Raw genomic sequence first — 14,900 nt, 5'->3', positions numbered from 1 at the left:
CGTGTCGGCTTGAGGCCTAATAAACCACGTCAGAGGGACCGCAGTGCCCATTTTGGTTACAGATGGTTGATGATTGGTGGACCTGCAAAGACCAACACTAGGAGGAGTAGAGAGTCGTCAGGAATGTTGGGTGTTATTTGTTTATGTTATTTGTTTACGTTTTTGGTTTATGTAATTTAAAAGAGATATATCTATTTTTGATATTTATACAGTTTTGTTAATAAAGATAATGGCTGCTGTGGCCTATTTTACTCCAAAACGTGGTATGGCTTTTATTTAATAAGTAAGGTTACGGGGAGTAGAAAAGGTTGTAACATGATGCATATATGTTGTACACTAGTCATGAAATGAGATGTGTCATTTATGCTCCTAGAACGCCTGAAGGTACTACTTCAATGTTGGGCCTCTGTATGTAGCCAGGCTGTGTAAAAGTCCTACACATGTGGTATCGCCGTACTCGGGAAGAGTAGCAGAATGTGTTTTGAGGTGTCATTTTTGCTATATACATGTTATTTGTTAGAAATATCTTATAAATTGACAACTTTGTGTAAAATAAAATGCGTTTTAACCGTTCAAAAGACTCACTATGCCTCATAGATTATACATTGGGGTGTTTGCTTTCCAAAATGGGGTCATTTTGTGGGCAATTCCACAAAAGGTCAGTGTATGTAGGTCAGGCAGGTCATGGCCCAGTCAAAAAAAAAGCCTGCGTCACGTACACCACCACCCCCCAACCCCCCCGCCCCCCCCCCCCATGTTTCCAGCCTTGGACTTCAGGCTGAAGCCCCTGGTCTTTTTGCCACCTACCAATGCCCCTGGCTAGGACATATTCCCGGCAACAACCTCGATTGTTTTGGACGTCCGAAACACGTAAGTGCATTGTTTGTAGGTCCACAGAGGAGGACAAAAAAGGAATGCAGTGGTGAGCTCAAATTTATGGGAGTGGGGGTCCTATAGCATTGGAGAGGAGGTGAGTTTAACCCATGGGTAGTCTGCCATGGAGTCCATCAGGAAAGGATTTTTTTTTGTCGGGGGGATTTGTGCTAGAAGAGGGAATTGAGTTAGGATTTGTGCTGGGGGGATTTGGAGTGGAGGGGGAAAAATATGTGCACTCAGAGGGAAAATTTGAGGGGTAGGAGATTTGTGCTAGGAGGGGTGATAATGGGGGGGGGGGGTTTGCTCATAAGGATGGCTGTGGAGTATTTGTGCTAGGAAGGGATATTTTTTTGGGGGGTGGGTGGGGAGTATTTGTGCTAGAAAAGGGAATTGAGTGGGGATTTGTGCTGGGGGGATTTGAAGTGTAGGGGGAGAAGATGTGCACTCGGAGGAAAAATTTGAGGGGTATTAATTTGTGCTAGGAGGGGTGATAATGGGGGGGGGGGGGTTGCTCATAAGGATGACTGTGGAGTACTTGTGCTAGGAAGGGATATTTTTTTTGGGGGGGGGGGAGTATTTGTGCTAGAAAAGGGAATTGAGTGGGGATTTGTGCTGGGGGAATTTGAAGTGTAGGGGGAGAAGATGTGCACTCAGAGGGAAAATTTGAGGGGTAGCAGATTTGTGCTAGGAGGGGTTATTTGGGGGGGGGGGGGGTTGTGGTAGAAAATGTGATATGGGGGATTTTTTCTAGTAAGGATGACTGTGGAGTATCTGTGCTAGGAAGGGGTTCTTTTTGGAGGGGGGGGGATTTGTGCTAGGAGGGAGAATTGGGGGGGGGGGGTCGGTTTTTGTTGGTGGATGCAGGGTAAAAATGTGTACTGGCAGGGGGATTAGTCCTGGAAGGAGGGAAAATTTATTCTTGGGGGGTAAACATATTGATTTATGTTAAAAAATAAATAAAATTGGGGGGGGGGGGGGGGGTTGCTGACACATAATGCTTATACATTGGGGGTGGGTGGTAGTTTGCCCCAGGCTCTAGATGACCCCAGAAGAATATTGATGAATTCCCCCCGTCAGCCTTCTTCAGCCTATAATGGCGGCTCACACACACAGCCCAGTGATTGGATTGATGGATCCTTTCTACATTGTAACAATAATCCGGACAGTCCACGTTTTATTGTTAATGAACTGATACAAGTCTTATCCGTTTCATTTCCCTTAAAATAAAGTTTAGAAGATGATTTTGCTGATGATGGGCCCCCCCATGTAGTACGATGTTGGGGGGGGGGGGAATCACTCTCCGCCTGCACCCTCCCCTCCCCTCCCCCACACCATGTGGTCAGTTGATAGAAGGTTTCATAAACAGAGCTTATCTGCCCCCTATAATGACAATGATGGGGGTGTCATAGTTTCCAGAGAACTCTTTGCTGGAAGCGGAGTGTTTGTTTATGTGGTGAGCTATGTGATCTATCGGACGTAGAATCTCGGCACATGAAATCTGTACGGTATGTTTGCTGTGAGCCAGGCTCGTATGATGCCGCCTTATCTCAGCTAAACACCCTTCCTGTCCATCCGTCAGGAAGAGACGCCGCTTTCCCAAACAATGAGCTGCTTTAACTCTTCCCGAAATAACCCGCCAGTGCCTGGCCTATGTGGAAGGGAGCAGGTGAAAAAGAGTGTATGCTGTGGTCTCCCTCCACAGTTGCTCAGGGATCACATGTCATTTCAAGTCATGTGTAATGTTGCCTGGGATTTTAAACTCATAAATTGGAGGGTGTCTTTGGTTTTCTAAAAAAAATGAATTGCCAAGACAACTGGAACCACCATTGTTAGTTCTTCAATTCACAACAGAACCAGGCTGACCTGACCTCCCTTATTATAGTGCAGCAATACAGCTTGGTCACCTCCCCGCCCCCTGGCGACTGGACAATGAAGGCACAGTAACACACTAATAAGCTAACTCCTTAGGTCACTCTGCTCTCATCTAGTGTCAGCATGTTCCTTCTCAGCTCATGTGCTCATGTGCTGTTAGGACCTAGTTCACCTGCTGGTGGCACTGTGGCTCCCTGGGCAGAGGGTTGTAGTTCCAGTGTCCACCAGTGGGTTTCTCTCGCAGCAGATCCCAGCAAATCAGTCTTCACCTGGGGCTGGCTGCTGGGAGGGTATTTAGTTCCTCCTCTACTAGTGCATCTTACTTCAGTGTTTTGCCTGCTAGCCAGCAACCTGCTTGGAACCAACATCGTCTGTTCTTAAATTCACAGCAGAACCCTTACTATAGTGGAGCAATACAGCTAGATCACCTTCCCGCCCCCAGCCGGTGACTGGACAGTGAAAGTAGAGAAGGAGCTAACTCCTTCTAGTGTCAGCCTGTTTCTTCTCAGCTCATGTGCTAAAGATTGGCAGAACCTAGACCACCTGCTGGTGGCACTGTGGCTTCCTGGGGCGGAGAGTTGTAGTTCCAGTGTCCACCAGCAGGTGTCTCTCAGCATCCAGCAGATCCTAGTAATCAGTTTCCATCCATTACTGGCTGCTGGGAGGGTATTTAATTCCTCCTGTGCTAGTGCATCTTGCTTCAGTGTTTTGCCTGCTAGCATGTGACCTGCTTGCTTTCTGGAACCAACATCGTCTGTTCTTAAAATCACAGCAAAACCCGACCTCCCTTACTATAGTGGAGCAATCAGCCCGTGACTGGACAGTGAAAGTAGAGAAGCACACTGATAAGCTAACTCCTTCTAGTGTCAGCATGTTTCTTTTCAGCTCACATGCTAAAGACTGTTAGGACCTAGTTCACCTGCTGGTGGCACTGTGGTTCCCTGAGCCAAAAGTTGTAGTTCCATTGTCCCCCAGAGGGAGTCACCCAGTAGATCCTAGTAATCAGTTTCCACCCCACGCTGGCTACTGGGAGGGTATTTAGTACCTCCACTACTAGTGCCTCTCGTTTCAGTGTTTTACCTGCTAGCCAGAGAATTGCTTGCTTGCTGGAACCACATGTGTCAGTTCTTAAATTTACAGCAGAACCTGACCTCTCTTACTTTTGTGGAGGAATACAGGTCGGCCACCTCCCCACCTCCAGCCAGTGATTGGAAAATAAAGGCAGAGAAAAGCGCACTGATAAGCTAACTCCTTAGGTCACTCTGCTCTCACCTAGTGTCAGCATGTCCCTTCTCAGCTAAAGATTGTTAAGATCAGTTTCAACCTGGTACTGGCTGCTGGGAGGGTATTTAGCTGGGAGGGTATTCACCCCTACTAATGCCTCTCGCTTCAGTCTTTTGCCGGCTAGCCAGAGACTTGCTTGCTGATTCATCCTGCACCTTATCTCTGATCCTGCCTTGTACCTTCATCCTGTGCATTGCTGCCTTTTACCTGCTTCCCTTGTTCCAGATTCCAGCCCTGGTTCCCCTCTCTCCTTAAATCTCCAGCTTTATGTGATCTGGGTTCCTCATTTTGTATATATATGTATTGTATTATGGTTGGGTTGTTGGTTATTTTGTCACTCAGTTTATGGTTCACTTGTATTTTCACAATTGCTGTCTATTTTGTTTGGCGGTATTTGGATTTTGGTTTCACTATAAATTAATCTTACTCAAGGCATACACAGTCTGGTCTTGGTTTCCTAAGTGTAGCCAAACAGATCTGACCATCCCTGCTGCTGATTCCTGACAAAGATACTGGACGCGGGACAGCCTTAGGGTTGCCACCTGTCCAGGATTCACCCAGACAGTTCGGGTTTGCAATCATGCGTCCCGGTTTCAGACCACCTGAAACCCGGACACATTATTTAGACTGGACTATGGCTTTCCAGCAGAGTTGCTGGCTGCAGCCAGTTGCTGGCTGAGACAAGAGAGGGCTCGATCTGCTCCTCTTCCCTCCCACCCCTACCTCCTCTGTGTCTGCCCCACACTACAATCGCCAGGGATGTGCCTTAGAATAGGAAAGTAAGTTGGGGCCGGAAATGTGAAATTCAACAGTCTCAGCTACATCTGGATGAGAGGTGCTGACTGCCAAGGGGTGAGTGAGCTCACCATCCATCCCTGTCTGTGACTGAACCCCCCCCTCTTCTCTCTCCTGCCTCTGAGTGAGTACACTAAGGTAAATCAGAGTTCTCAGAGCACCCCTTACATCAGAGTTCCCCTTTACACCAGAGGCCACAGTGTTTCCCCTACATCAGAGTCCTCTCTGTACATCAGAGTACTCAGTATCCCCCTTAAATATGGGTTCCAAGAGCATCTCTTAGGTCAGAGTCCCCAGAATTCTCCCTTACATCAGAGTCTGCAGAGTCCCCCTTACAGTGAAAGGGAACTCTGCAAGTTCAGATGTAAAGGGAACTCTGCAAGTTCAGATGTAAAGGGGCACTCTTGTTCTTAACTTCATATGATTAGAAATGTTATTTAATAGCAAAATATATGTATAGTTTTATACTATAAAAAAAAAAAAAAAAAATGCTGCTAAAGTGTTTGGGTTTGACTTGAAGAAAATGTGGCAACCCTAGACTGCCTTCCTGACATTTTTATGGCACTCTATCTAGACCACATGTGTCAAACACAAGGCCCCTGGGCCTAAAACAGGCCATTTCATGTGGCCCTCACACCTCTCCTGCAGCTGCAGCCCTCACTTTGTCTCCGCCCTCAGCAGCAGAGAGGAGTACAGAACTCCTCCACCAGATCCTGGGCTTCTCCTTGTAGCCACAAAGAGGCTCGTATCCGCCCCCACCTTGTCTCAGCAGTTGACAGCAGAGAGGAGGACAGAACTCGTCCTACAGATCCCACGCTTCAGCTGTGCTGTGCAACTGCAGCACTCCCTTGTCTTCTCCTCCCCAGGTCTCATCATTCAGAAGACTCTGGCAGCTGACTCTAGCCCTCCTCTGGTCCTCCTCCAGACCTTGCACTTTCTGCTTTCCCTCTCCTCCCCCAGCAGCACAAGGTAAAGGGGGGGGGGGGGGGTGTGCAACCTCATCCCTTTAAACCTGAACAAACATGAATTACACAGGTTCAGGGGCACCAAGTGAGTTTAATTACCACCTTAATCAGCCACAGAACCCGTGCAATTAATATGTGTTCTGGTTTAAAGGGATGAGGTGGCAACCCTAGTCTACTGTGATGTAAGAGAGCGTGAGGGTCTCTTGACTTCTGATGTAAGGGGAGGTGGGGGGCTCTGAACATCTAGTCTTACAGATACAACCCATCCCTTTGAGGGCAACCATAATACTGGTGAAATCGAGTTTGACACCCCTGATCTAGACCATCTCTGGGTTTCTGATGGTGTTGAGCCTGTAGAGTGGCTGTTCCCAAGATGGCTAGATGGCCAAAGCAAGATTGGTCGCCCTATTTTCTGTTTAGCTGGAGGGCTGTGACACCTTATCTAAGACTGCAAGTGGTTACCTGCGCACCACATTGAACAGAACTTGGGCTAGAATTTGAACAAAAAAGACTAAAGTGGAGTTACTTGAGTCTGCTGGAACCTCATTGAGCTTCTCGCCAGGTGTCGGCTAAGCTGTCTGGGAGGGAAATAGTCCTCCAGGCTGAAACAGGAACCTTGACTGCTCGAGCCCCAGACTATTCATGTTCTGAATACTGAATACCGAGGAGTACAAAAAAAAAAAGAAATAAATTTGCCTGAAACCATAGCACCTAACTAGGAGGGTGCAACCCAGAAAACCAAAGTATGGTGAATGTGAACTTTGGGACTGTTTATCATCTATGTGTGCAACCAACATCTTCTCTCTACCTGAGGGTTAGAAAGAGAACGACCAAAAAAGTTGGTCAAAGATGACCAAACTGGCAGATATGTCCAAGTGTACATCTTCCAGAGGAGCTGAAAGACGCCCCATTGTTGGTGGTTGGGTTCTTGCATCCCAGTAGTGACATTCCCAGCTGTAAGAGTGATCTCTCCCACAGGAACCCGGCATTGTTCTAGAGTTTAATGTATGCATGTATTGCCCTAATCCCCTGAAGACCACAGATGTAGTTATGCTTTCTCAGACACAATCTGCCATTGTCAGGGAGGATGCAGAATGAAGGTTTTCTCAGCTGATGATTATCGTGGCTTGCAGAGGAACTCTCAATCCTTTTCAACAGGAAGGCAACTAGATGCTGTGAAGAATCCCAGAAGAGGAAGTGATACCATTCCTGGAGTGTGAGCTTTCTAGTACAGAACTCCATTATGACTCTGTACTAGAACTTGACGCTAATGTACTGTACGGCAGCCTCTGCCACCCTGGCAGAGGCACCACCAAAGGGTCACGACAGATGCACCAACAAAGGGTCGCTCCAACAGAGGCACCACCAAAGGGTGGCTCCAACAGAGGCACCACCAAAGGGTGGCTCCAACAGAGGCACCACCAAAGGGTCGCTCCAACAGAGGCACCACCAAAGGGTCATTTCGACAGAGGCACTACCAAAGGATTGCTCTGACAGAGGCACTACCAAAGGGTTGTTCCAACAGAGGCCCTACTGAATGTTCACTCCGACAGAGGCACCACCAAAGGGTCATTCCGACAGAGGCACTACCGAAGAGTCGTTCCTACAGAGGCACTACCGAAGGGTCGCTCCGACAGAGGCACTACCGAAGGGTTGCTCCGACAGAGGCCCTACTGAATGTTCACTCCGACAGAGGCACCACCAAAGGGTCATTCCGACAGAGGCACTACCGAAGAGTCGTTCCTACAGAGGCACTACCGAAGGGTCGCTCCGACAGAGGCACCACCAAAGAGTCGTTCCGACAGAGGCACTACCGAAGGGTTGCTCTGACAGAGGCCCTACTTGAACGTTCACTCCGACAGAGGCACCACCGAAGGAGCCCAGGTTTTATGAACATACACTGCCACCAAAAACAGGGGGAAAAGCTCAGATAAGGGAAGCTTAAAACTGAAGTTAGTCACATTGTCTTTGATCTGCCTCCTAGTATCTCCAACAAAATAATAGACTACATTTTCACTCTGTACTTCACTATCCCCTTTGCCATGTTGCTATGGACTCAACTCAATTCAACGCCTTTTAAAACCCTCTGTGAATATTTTTTTCTATAGACTTTTTGTCCATTTTATGGGTGTCAGCCAGAACATGAATGGGGAGCATACTGTATATCTAAACAAAGGGTCTTCATACTTTCTAACAAAGGGCCGGTTTACTGTCTTTTGGACTTCAGGGGGCAAGACTGAGGTCAGTGGGAATAAAAAAAAGTCGTATATCAGTGGGAGTAAACAATGCCCCATCTTTGGTATTAGGGGGAGGAATAGTGCCCCCTGGTTGGTGTCAGAGAAAGGAATAGTGCCTTATTATTGGTATCAGTGGGAGGAATAGTGCCCCATCATTGGTGTCAGTGGGAGGAATAGTGCCCCACCATTGGTGTCAGTGGGAGGAATAGTGCCCCACCATTGGTTTCAGTGGGAGGAATAGTGCCCCACCATTGGTGTCAGTGGGAGGAATAGTGCCCATCATTGGTGTCAGTGGGAGGAATAATGTCCCATCGTTGGTGTCAGTGGCAGAAGTTATGCCCCACTGTTGGTGTCAGTGGGGAGAATAGTGCCTTAAGGGCCGTATAAAGATAAGAAAAGAGCCACAGTTTGGAGAGCACTGATCTATTCTAGAAGAATGAGGGAAGAAATATTTTCCCCATGTGGCAAAATTGGCTGTAAATGCATGGTAGCCTTTTCTCTAGACCTTGACAGGTTCCAAACAGATACCTATGTTCAACCTACAACAAAATCCCCATAACCTGCATAAAACGTAACCATCCCATGTGTTCGGTATAAAGAAAGAGCTCTGTATCTGCTATACTAGGAAAGAAGCTGACATCAAAGGGCCAGAAGATCACAAATCATATTCATCACACAAGACTTACAATAGTTCCCCGTCCATCTGCTGCTGGGGTCAAGACGAACAAAGATCTTATCAGTGTCCTATCCATCCAGCACTTCCATGGCCTGTGTAATGGAGCTCCCTGTGTCTGGTGTACAAGTTATGGCTCTCATATTCCAAAGCCCAATAAGTAGACCAGTGGTCCTCAACCTCAGTCCTCAAGACACCCCCAATGGGCCATGTTTTGGGGTCTTCCCTTAGATAAAATAGCTCTAATCAATACCAAGTCATTGATTTAAAGCAGCTGTGCAAAGTACAGGAAAACTTGAAAACATGGCCCGTTAGGGGTACTAGGGGACCGAGGTTGAGAACCACTTGACTATACCAGCTCTGTGTATATTAATAAGCCCCATGTCCACTACATATCATGATTGCTCCTTGCCCAACATATATTAAAATCATTCCAGTGTCCACTACAACATCAGCCCACCGCTTACTACTATACAATCCAAATACCGAGAGCAACGCCCATATCCAGGTGTAATGCAGCATGGTAATAATTTCCAGGGCAAGTAATACCCATCATATATATGAAACCTACCATATGCAGTATACAGAAGGCCTATATTCAAGGATATATCCTGACTATGCAATCCCCCATGTTCAGCAATGAATGAAATACAGTGGTGGACCTCTATATACAGGCCATGCAGTCCCCCCATATTCAGCAGATAATTGGACCAAACTATATGCAGTATGCAATGGGGGGGGGGGGGGGGGACTATAGATCCAAGTCATGCAGTTGTCCTATATTCAGTATTCAATGGAAAAGACCATGTTTAGTGTACAATGGGGGAGTTGTATATCCAGGTCATACAGTCCTTCCATATGTATTATATAATGGAGTAGACCACGTACAATATACAATGGAGGGATTATATTTCCAGGCCATGCAGTCCCCTCCATATTCAGTAAACGATGGAACAGACCATGGGTAGTATAGGATGAAGAGCCATAAGTCCAGGCCATGAAGTCCCCTCATATTCATCAAACTGTGGAAAAGACCATGTGCAATATACAATGAGGGAAGGGGGGGTCATATGTCCAGGCCACAAAGTCCCCTCATATTCATTAAACTATGGAGCAGACAATATGCAGTATACAATGGGGGGAGGTATAAATCCAGGCCATGCAGTCCTACTATATTCGATGTATATTGGAACAAACCATGAGCAGTATACAATGAGCAAGCCATATATCCAGGCCATGTAGTCCCCCATATTCAGTGTATAATAGACCAAACCCTATACAGTATACAATAGGGGAGCCATATATCCAGGCCATGCAGTCCCCCCATTTTCATTATGTAATAGGACAGATCATGTGCAGTATACAATAGGGAGCCATATTCCCAGGACATGTAGTCACCCCATACTCAATATATAATGGAACAGACCATGTGCGGTATTCAATGAGGAGCCATATATCCAAGGCATGCAGACCATGTACAGTATACAATAGGGGAGCTGTATGTCCAAGCCATGCAGTACCCCTATATTCAATATATAACGGAACAAACCCAATACAATGGAGGAGCTACTCCAGGCCATGCAGTCCCCCATATTCAGCAAAGTATGGAACAGACCACCGGCAGTATACAATGGGGAAGCCATATACCCAGGCCATCCAGTTCCCCTATAATCTGTATAATGAAACAAGCCATGTACAGTATACAATGGGGGGGGGGGGCTATATATCCAGTTCCTGCAGCCCACCCCCACCCCCTCCCCCCCATATCCTTCAAAATATGGAACAGACAGTGTGCAGTATACAAAGGGGAAGCCACATATCCAGACCATGCAGTCCCTCTATATTCTGTATATAATGAAACAAACTATGTGCAGTATATACAATAGGGGTGCCATATATCCTTGCCATGCAGTCCCCCTATATTCCAGTAATAATGGAACAAACCATGTGCAGTATACAATGGGGGAGCCATATACGGTATCCAGGCCATGCAGTCCCACTATATTTTCCATATATAATGAAACAAACCATATGCAGTATGCAAGGAGGAACCATAGATCCAGGTCATGTTGCCTTCCCATATTCTGCAAACCATGAAACAGGGCATGTGCAGTATACATTAGGACAATCTTATCTCCAGTATACAAATCAGTCACTTCCAGATACAGATTATTTTGGATATAGATGAACTTGATCCAAATAGACATCAGTGACCTCAAACACTGTATTACTGCAGCATTGTATAATTGTATTAAGGTAAATTTTATCAGTTTAGCATTGTATCAGTTTAGCATTGCATCAGTCTATCATTCTAAGGGGGAAATGTGACTCTCACCATGATGATGATCCGGTGCTGAACTGTCAACCTCTGTGTACTCTACTTCATGGTTCTGCTGGTTGTTTCCTGAAGGAAGAACACAAAGTCAATGACGGAGGCTGAAGATTGAGTCCTAATTTAGATGGGGACTTTACTCCTCAGAGGTCACACAACACTGTCTGCATTACTTTAATAACAATATCAGGGTTAGGGACCCCCCATCCTTTAATATGATGTTCAGATATGTGTATTATACTGAAAAGAAATAACTTTTGTGTATTAATTGCTTCTCCCTGACAATTAATATGTCAGAAATTGGAAAAAATATTACAAAATACCAGTAAGTGATTTGAGTCAGTGAGATACATCTGATCTCTGTATTCCACTGCAAGCAGAATTCAGAGAACACTTCATAGGGTGACTGGGAGGGTACTTCCTAGAGCAATTTCTTCCCTCTCTGCTTCCTAATTCAGATTACAACTTCCAGGACAGATTCCCATCTGTTTGATGACTGGAAAAAATGTGTAGCTCCTCAATTTAACATTAGGATTAAGCAAGGAACTTGGGGTGGGTGTGTCTGGGAATTGCTCTTCACCATCTCAAGATGGTAATCTCAGATCACCAGTTTATGGGGGCAGTACAGCCATTGTGGAATGAAAAGCCTTGAGCAAGCCAGGTAACTCAATGTATGTGTCTCAAGGCTTTAGTTTCAGTTCTGGCTGGGATGCATTTCCTATAGCTGGTAAGAGATGAAAGATTTGAGGGCGTTGCAGCATTAATAACCAGAAAGACTTCCAAGTAGGAACTGGGAAAGTCCCTTAAATCAGATAAATTCCATTCATACCGTTGGTTTCTTCTGCTGTTTTCAGGATATGTAGCTCTTCTTCGTTCTGTACATTGCCTGCAATTAAATAAAACTATTGTCACACAGAAGAGAACTCCACATTCAACGTATGGCACAGAGAGTCATGATTCATGCAGTCTGGGGTTCTGTATATTCACAAATGGTGGTTTCTAAGGAGGCATCTATGAAGGAACCAGCCCCAGTCCAAATTTTGGGTTCCCCTCCCCTTTGACGCTAAGTGGTGTATTTACGAAAAAATTGCATAGCTGTCCATCTATATTCTAGGCAGATCGAATGTATGAATAGGGACATAATGGCATTATGGCCGCTTGATGGAAATGAGGAGCATACTTATTTCCTATGATAGTCTGCACCATCCAGTGGCCATAATGCAGTCGCGGCACCTCTGTGTCATTGGCCCTTGTCCAAGAAAGAATGCTGAACTCATGAGGAACTCCTCACGTCCTCTACCATGACGCTCCTATAGGACAGGAATTGAGGGGACCATCATGGGACCTTCTCCACTCTTGGATGAGGTCTGGTTGCTGTGGGTTATCGCCTGGAATGACAGTGAGATTCTTTGTAATGGGGCCCCATAGGACAGGAAGGGATAGGACCTTCCCTACTTTTGGATGAAGTCCGGTTGCTGTGGGTTATTGCCTGGAATGACAGTGAGATTCTTTGTAATGGGGCCCCATAGGACAGGAAGTGATAGGACCTTCCCTACTCTTGGATGAAGTCCGGTTGCTGTGGGTTATTGCCTGGAATGACAGTAAGATTATCGGTGACGGGGCCCCCATAGCACAGGAGGTGAGGAGACCTTCCCCATTCTTGGATAAGGTCTGGTTGCTGTAGGTTATTGCCTGGAATGCCAGTGATATTCTCTGTAAAGAGGGGCCCTCATAGGACAGGAAGTGAAGGGACCATCAGAAGGCCTTCACAACTCTTGGATGAGGTCTGGTTGCTGTAGGTTATTGCCTGGAATGCCAGTGATATTCTCTGTAAAGAGGGGCCCTCATAGGACAGGAAGTGAAGGGACTATCGGAAGGCCTTCACAACTCTTGGATAAGGTCTGGTTGCTGTAGGTTATTGCCTGGAATGCCAGTGATATTCTTTGTAAAGAGGGGCCCTCATAGGACAGGAAGTGAAGGGACCATCAAGAAGGCCTTCACAACTCTTGGATGAGGTCTGGTTGCTGTAGGTTATTGCCTGGAATGCCAGTGATATTCTTTGTAAAGAGGGGCCCTCATAGGACAGGAAGTGAAGGGACTATCGGAAGGCCTTCACAACTCTTGGATAAGGTCTGGTTGCTGTAGGTTATTGCCTGGAATGCCAGTGATATTCTTTGTAAAGAGGGGCCCTCATAGGACAGGAAGTGAAGGGACCATCAAGAAGGCCTTCACAACTCTTGGATGAGGTCTGGTTGCTGTAGGTTTTTGCCTGGAATGCCAGTGATATTCTCTGTAAAGAAGGGCCCTCATAGGACAGGAAGTGAAGGGACCATCGGAAGGCCTTCACAACTCTTGGATGAGGTCTGGTTGCTGTAGGTTATTGCCTGGAATGCCAGTGATATTCTCTGTAAAGAGGGGCCCTCATAGGACAGGAAGTGAAGGGACCATCGGAAGGCCTTCACAACTCTTGGATGAGGTCTGGTTGCTGTAGGTTTTTGCCTGGAATGCCAGTGATATTCTCTGTAAAGAAGGGCCCTCATAGGACAGGAAGTGAAGGGACCATCGGAAGGCCTTCACAACTCTTGGATGAGGTCTGGTTGCTGTAGGTTATTGCCTGGAATGCCAGTGATATTCTCTGTAAAGAGGGGCCCTCATAGGACAGGAAGTGAAGGGACCATCGGAAGGCCTTCACAACTCTTGGATGAGGTCTGGTTGCTGTGGGTCATAGCCTCAGGTGACACTGATATTTTCAGTGACGAGGCCTCTCATAGTACAGGAAGTGAAGGGACCATCAGGGGACCTTCCTCACTTTTGGATGAAGTCTAGTTTTTGTGGGTTATTTCCTCGGATGACAAAGAGATTCCCAGTGATGAATTTCGGGAAGTGACTGAAGATTTAGGCAGCTCACCAAAATACGAGTCATCGCTTTTCACGTCCGCCGCTGACTTCTCACCGCTGGAATTAACAGCCTTTGATCTGAAAAACAAAAACACACCTTTCGTGGAAAATCTGCTAAAATTGGCACCAGACAACGATGAAAACAACAGATCTACACAGAAAATGTCAGGAACGGCGGGACGCACCTCGATGAGTCACTCGTAATGTTTTTCGCTGGAAAAGATACAAAAAGAAAAGAAAGTAAAATTCCCGATCCCAGAATGTAATGGCGGTTGTTCTGAACTTTGCAACCAATCATTCGTGACGTCATCCCTCTACTCACATGGATACTTTGTATGACGTCATCCCTCTACTCACATGGATACTTTGTATGATGTCATCCCTCTACTCACATGGATACTTTGTATGATGTCATCCCTCTACTCACATGGATACTTTGTATGACGTCATCCCTCTACTCACATGGATACTTTTTATGACGTCATCCCTCTACTCACATGGATACTTTGTATGACGTCATCCCTCTACTCACATGGATACTTTGTATGACGTCATCCCTCTACTCACATGGATACTTTGTATGACGTCATCCCTCTACTCACATGGATACGTTGTATGACGTCATCCCTCTACTCACATGGATACTTTGTATGATGTCATCCCTCTACTCACATGGATACTTTGTATAAATGTTCACATCATTCAAAGGATCAATAAATGTCAGAGCTCTGCCCCCTACAGCCTTCCCATTGGTTCGTTAATGTAGTAGATGGCTTATTGGTCCAATAACAGGGTAGCAGTCTCAAATATTATAGCAGCAGTCTCCAGTAACATTGTAACATTCCATAGCTGTTTCCAATAACATGGAAGAATTCTACAGCAGTCTCCCAAACATGGTAGCAGTTTTAGTAGTCTCCAGTAATATGGAAGCAGTCTCCAATAACATATATGCAGGCGCAAATAACCAT

The 14,900-nt window shown here is 46.2% G+C and overlaps 1 protein-coding gene across 1 annotated transcript in view; it reads right to left on the bottom strand.

The window, feature by feature from the left end:
- PECAM1 (platelet and endothelial cell adhesion molecule 1) overlaps nt 1-14,900 on the bottom strand; it is a 62,231-nt gene that overhangs the window by 23,765 nt on the left and 23,566 nt on the right. The window contains exons 10-13 of the mRNA XM_077460627.1: nt 14,118-14,145; nt 13,943-14,010; nt 11,864-11,920; nt 11,038-11,106 (exon numbers count right to left, since the gene is read on the bottom strand). Coding sequence (XP_077316753.1) covers nt 11,038-11,106; nt 11,864-11,920; nt 13,943-14,010; nt 14,118-14,145 — 222 coding nt within the window. The remainder of the gene's footprint in view (nt 1-11,037; nt 11,107-11,863; nt 11,921-13,942; nt 14,011-14,117; nt 14,146-14,900) is intronic.

This window comes from Lithobates pipiens, unplaced genomic scaffold, assembly GCF_037356315.1.
Source record: "Lithobates pipiens isolate NorthernLeopardFrog02 unplaced genomic scaffold, aLitPip1_a1.2 Scaffold_28, whole genome shotgun sequence".
In the NCBI taxonomy this organism is placed as follows: Eukaryota; Metazoa; Chordata; class Amphibia; order Anura; family Ranidae; genus Lithobates; species Lithobates pipiens.
Note: the sequence above shows the minus strand (reverse complement) of the source record. Positions and strands in the feature narration are given on the sequence as shown.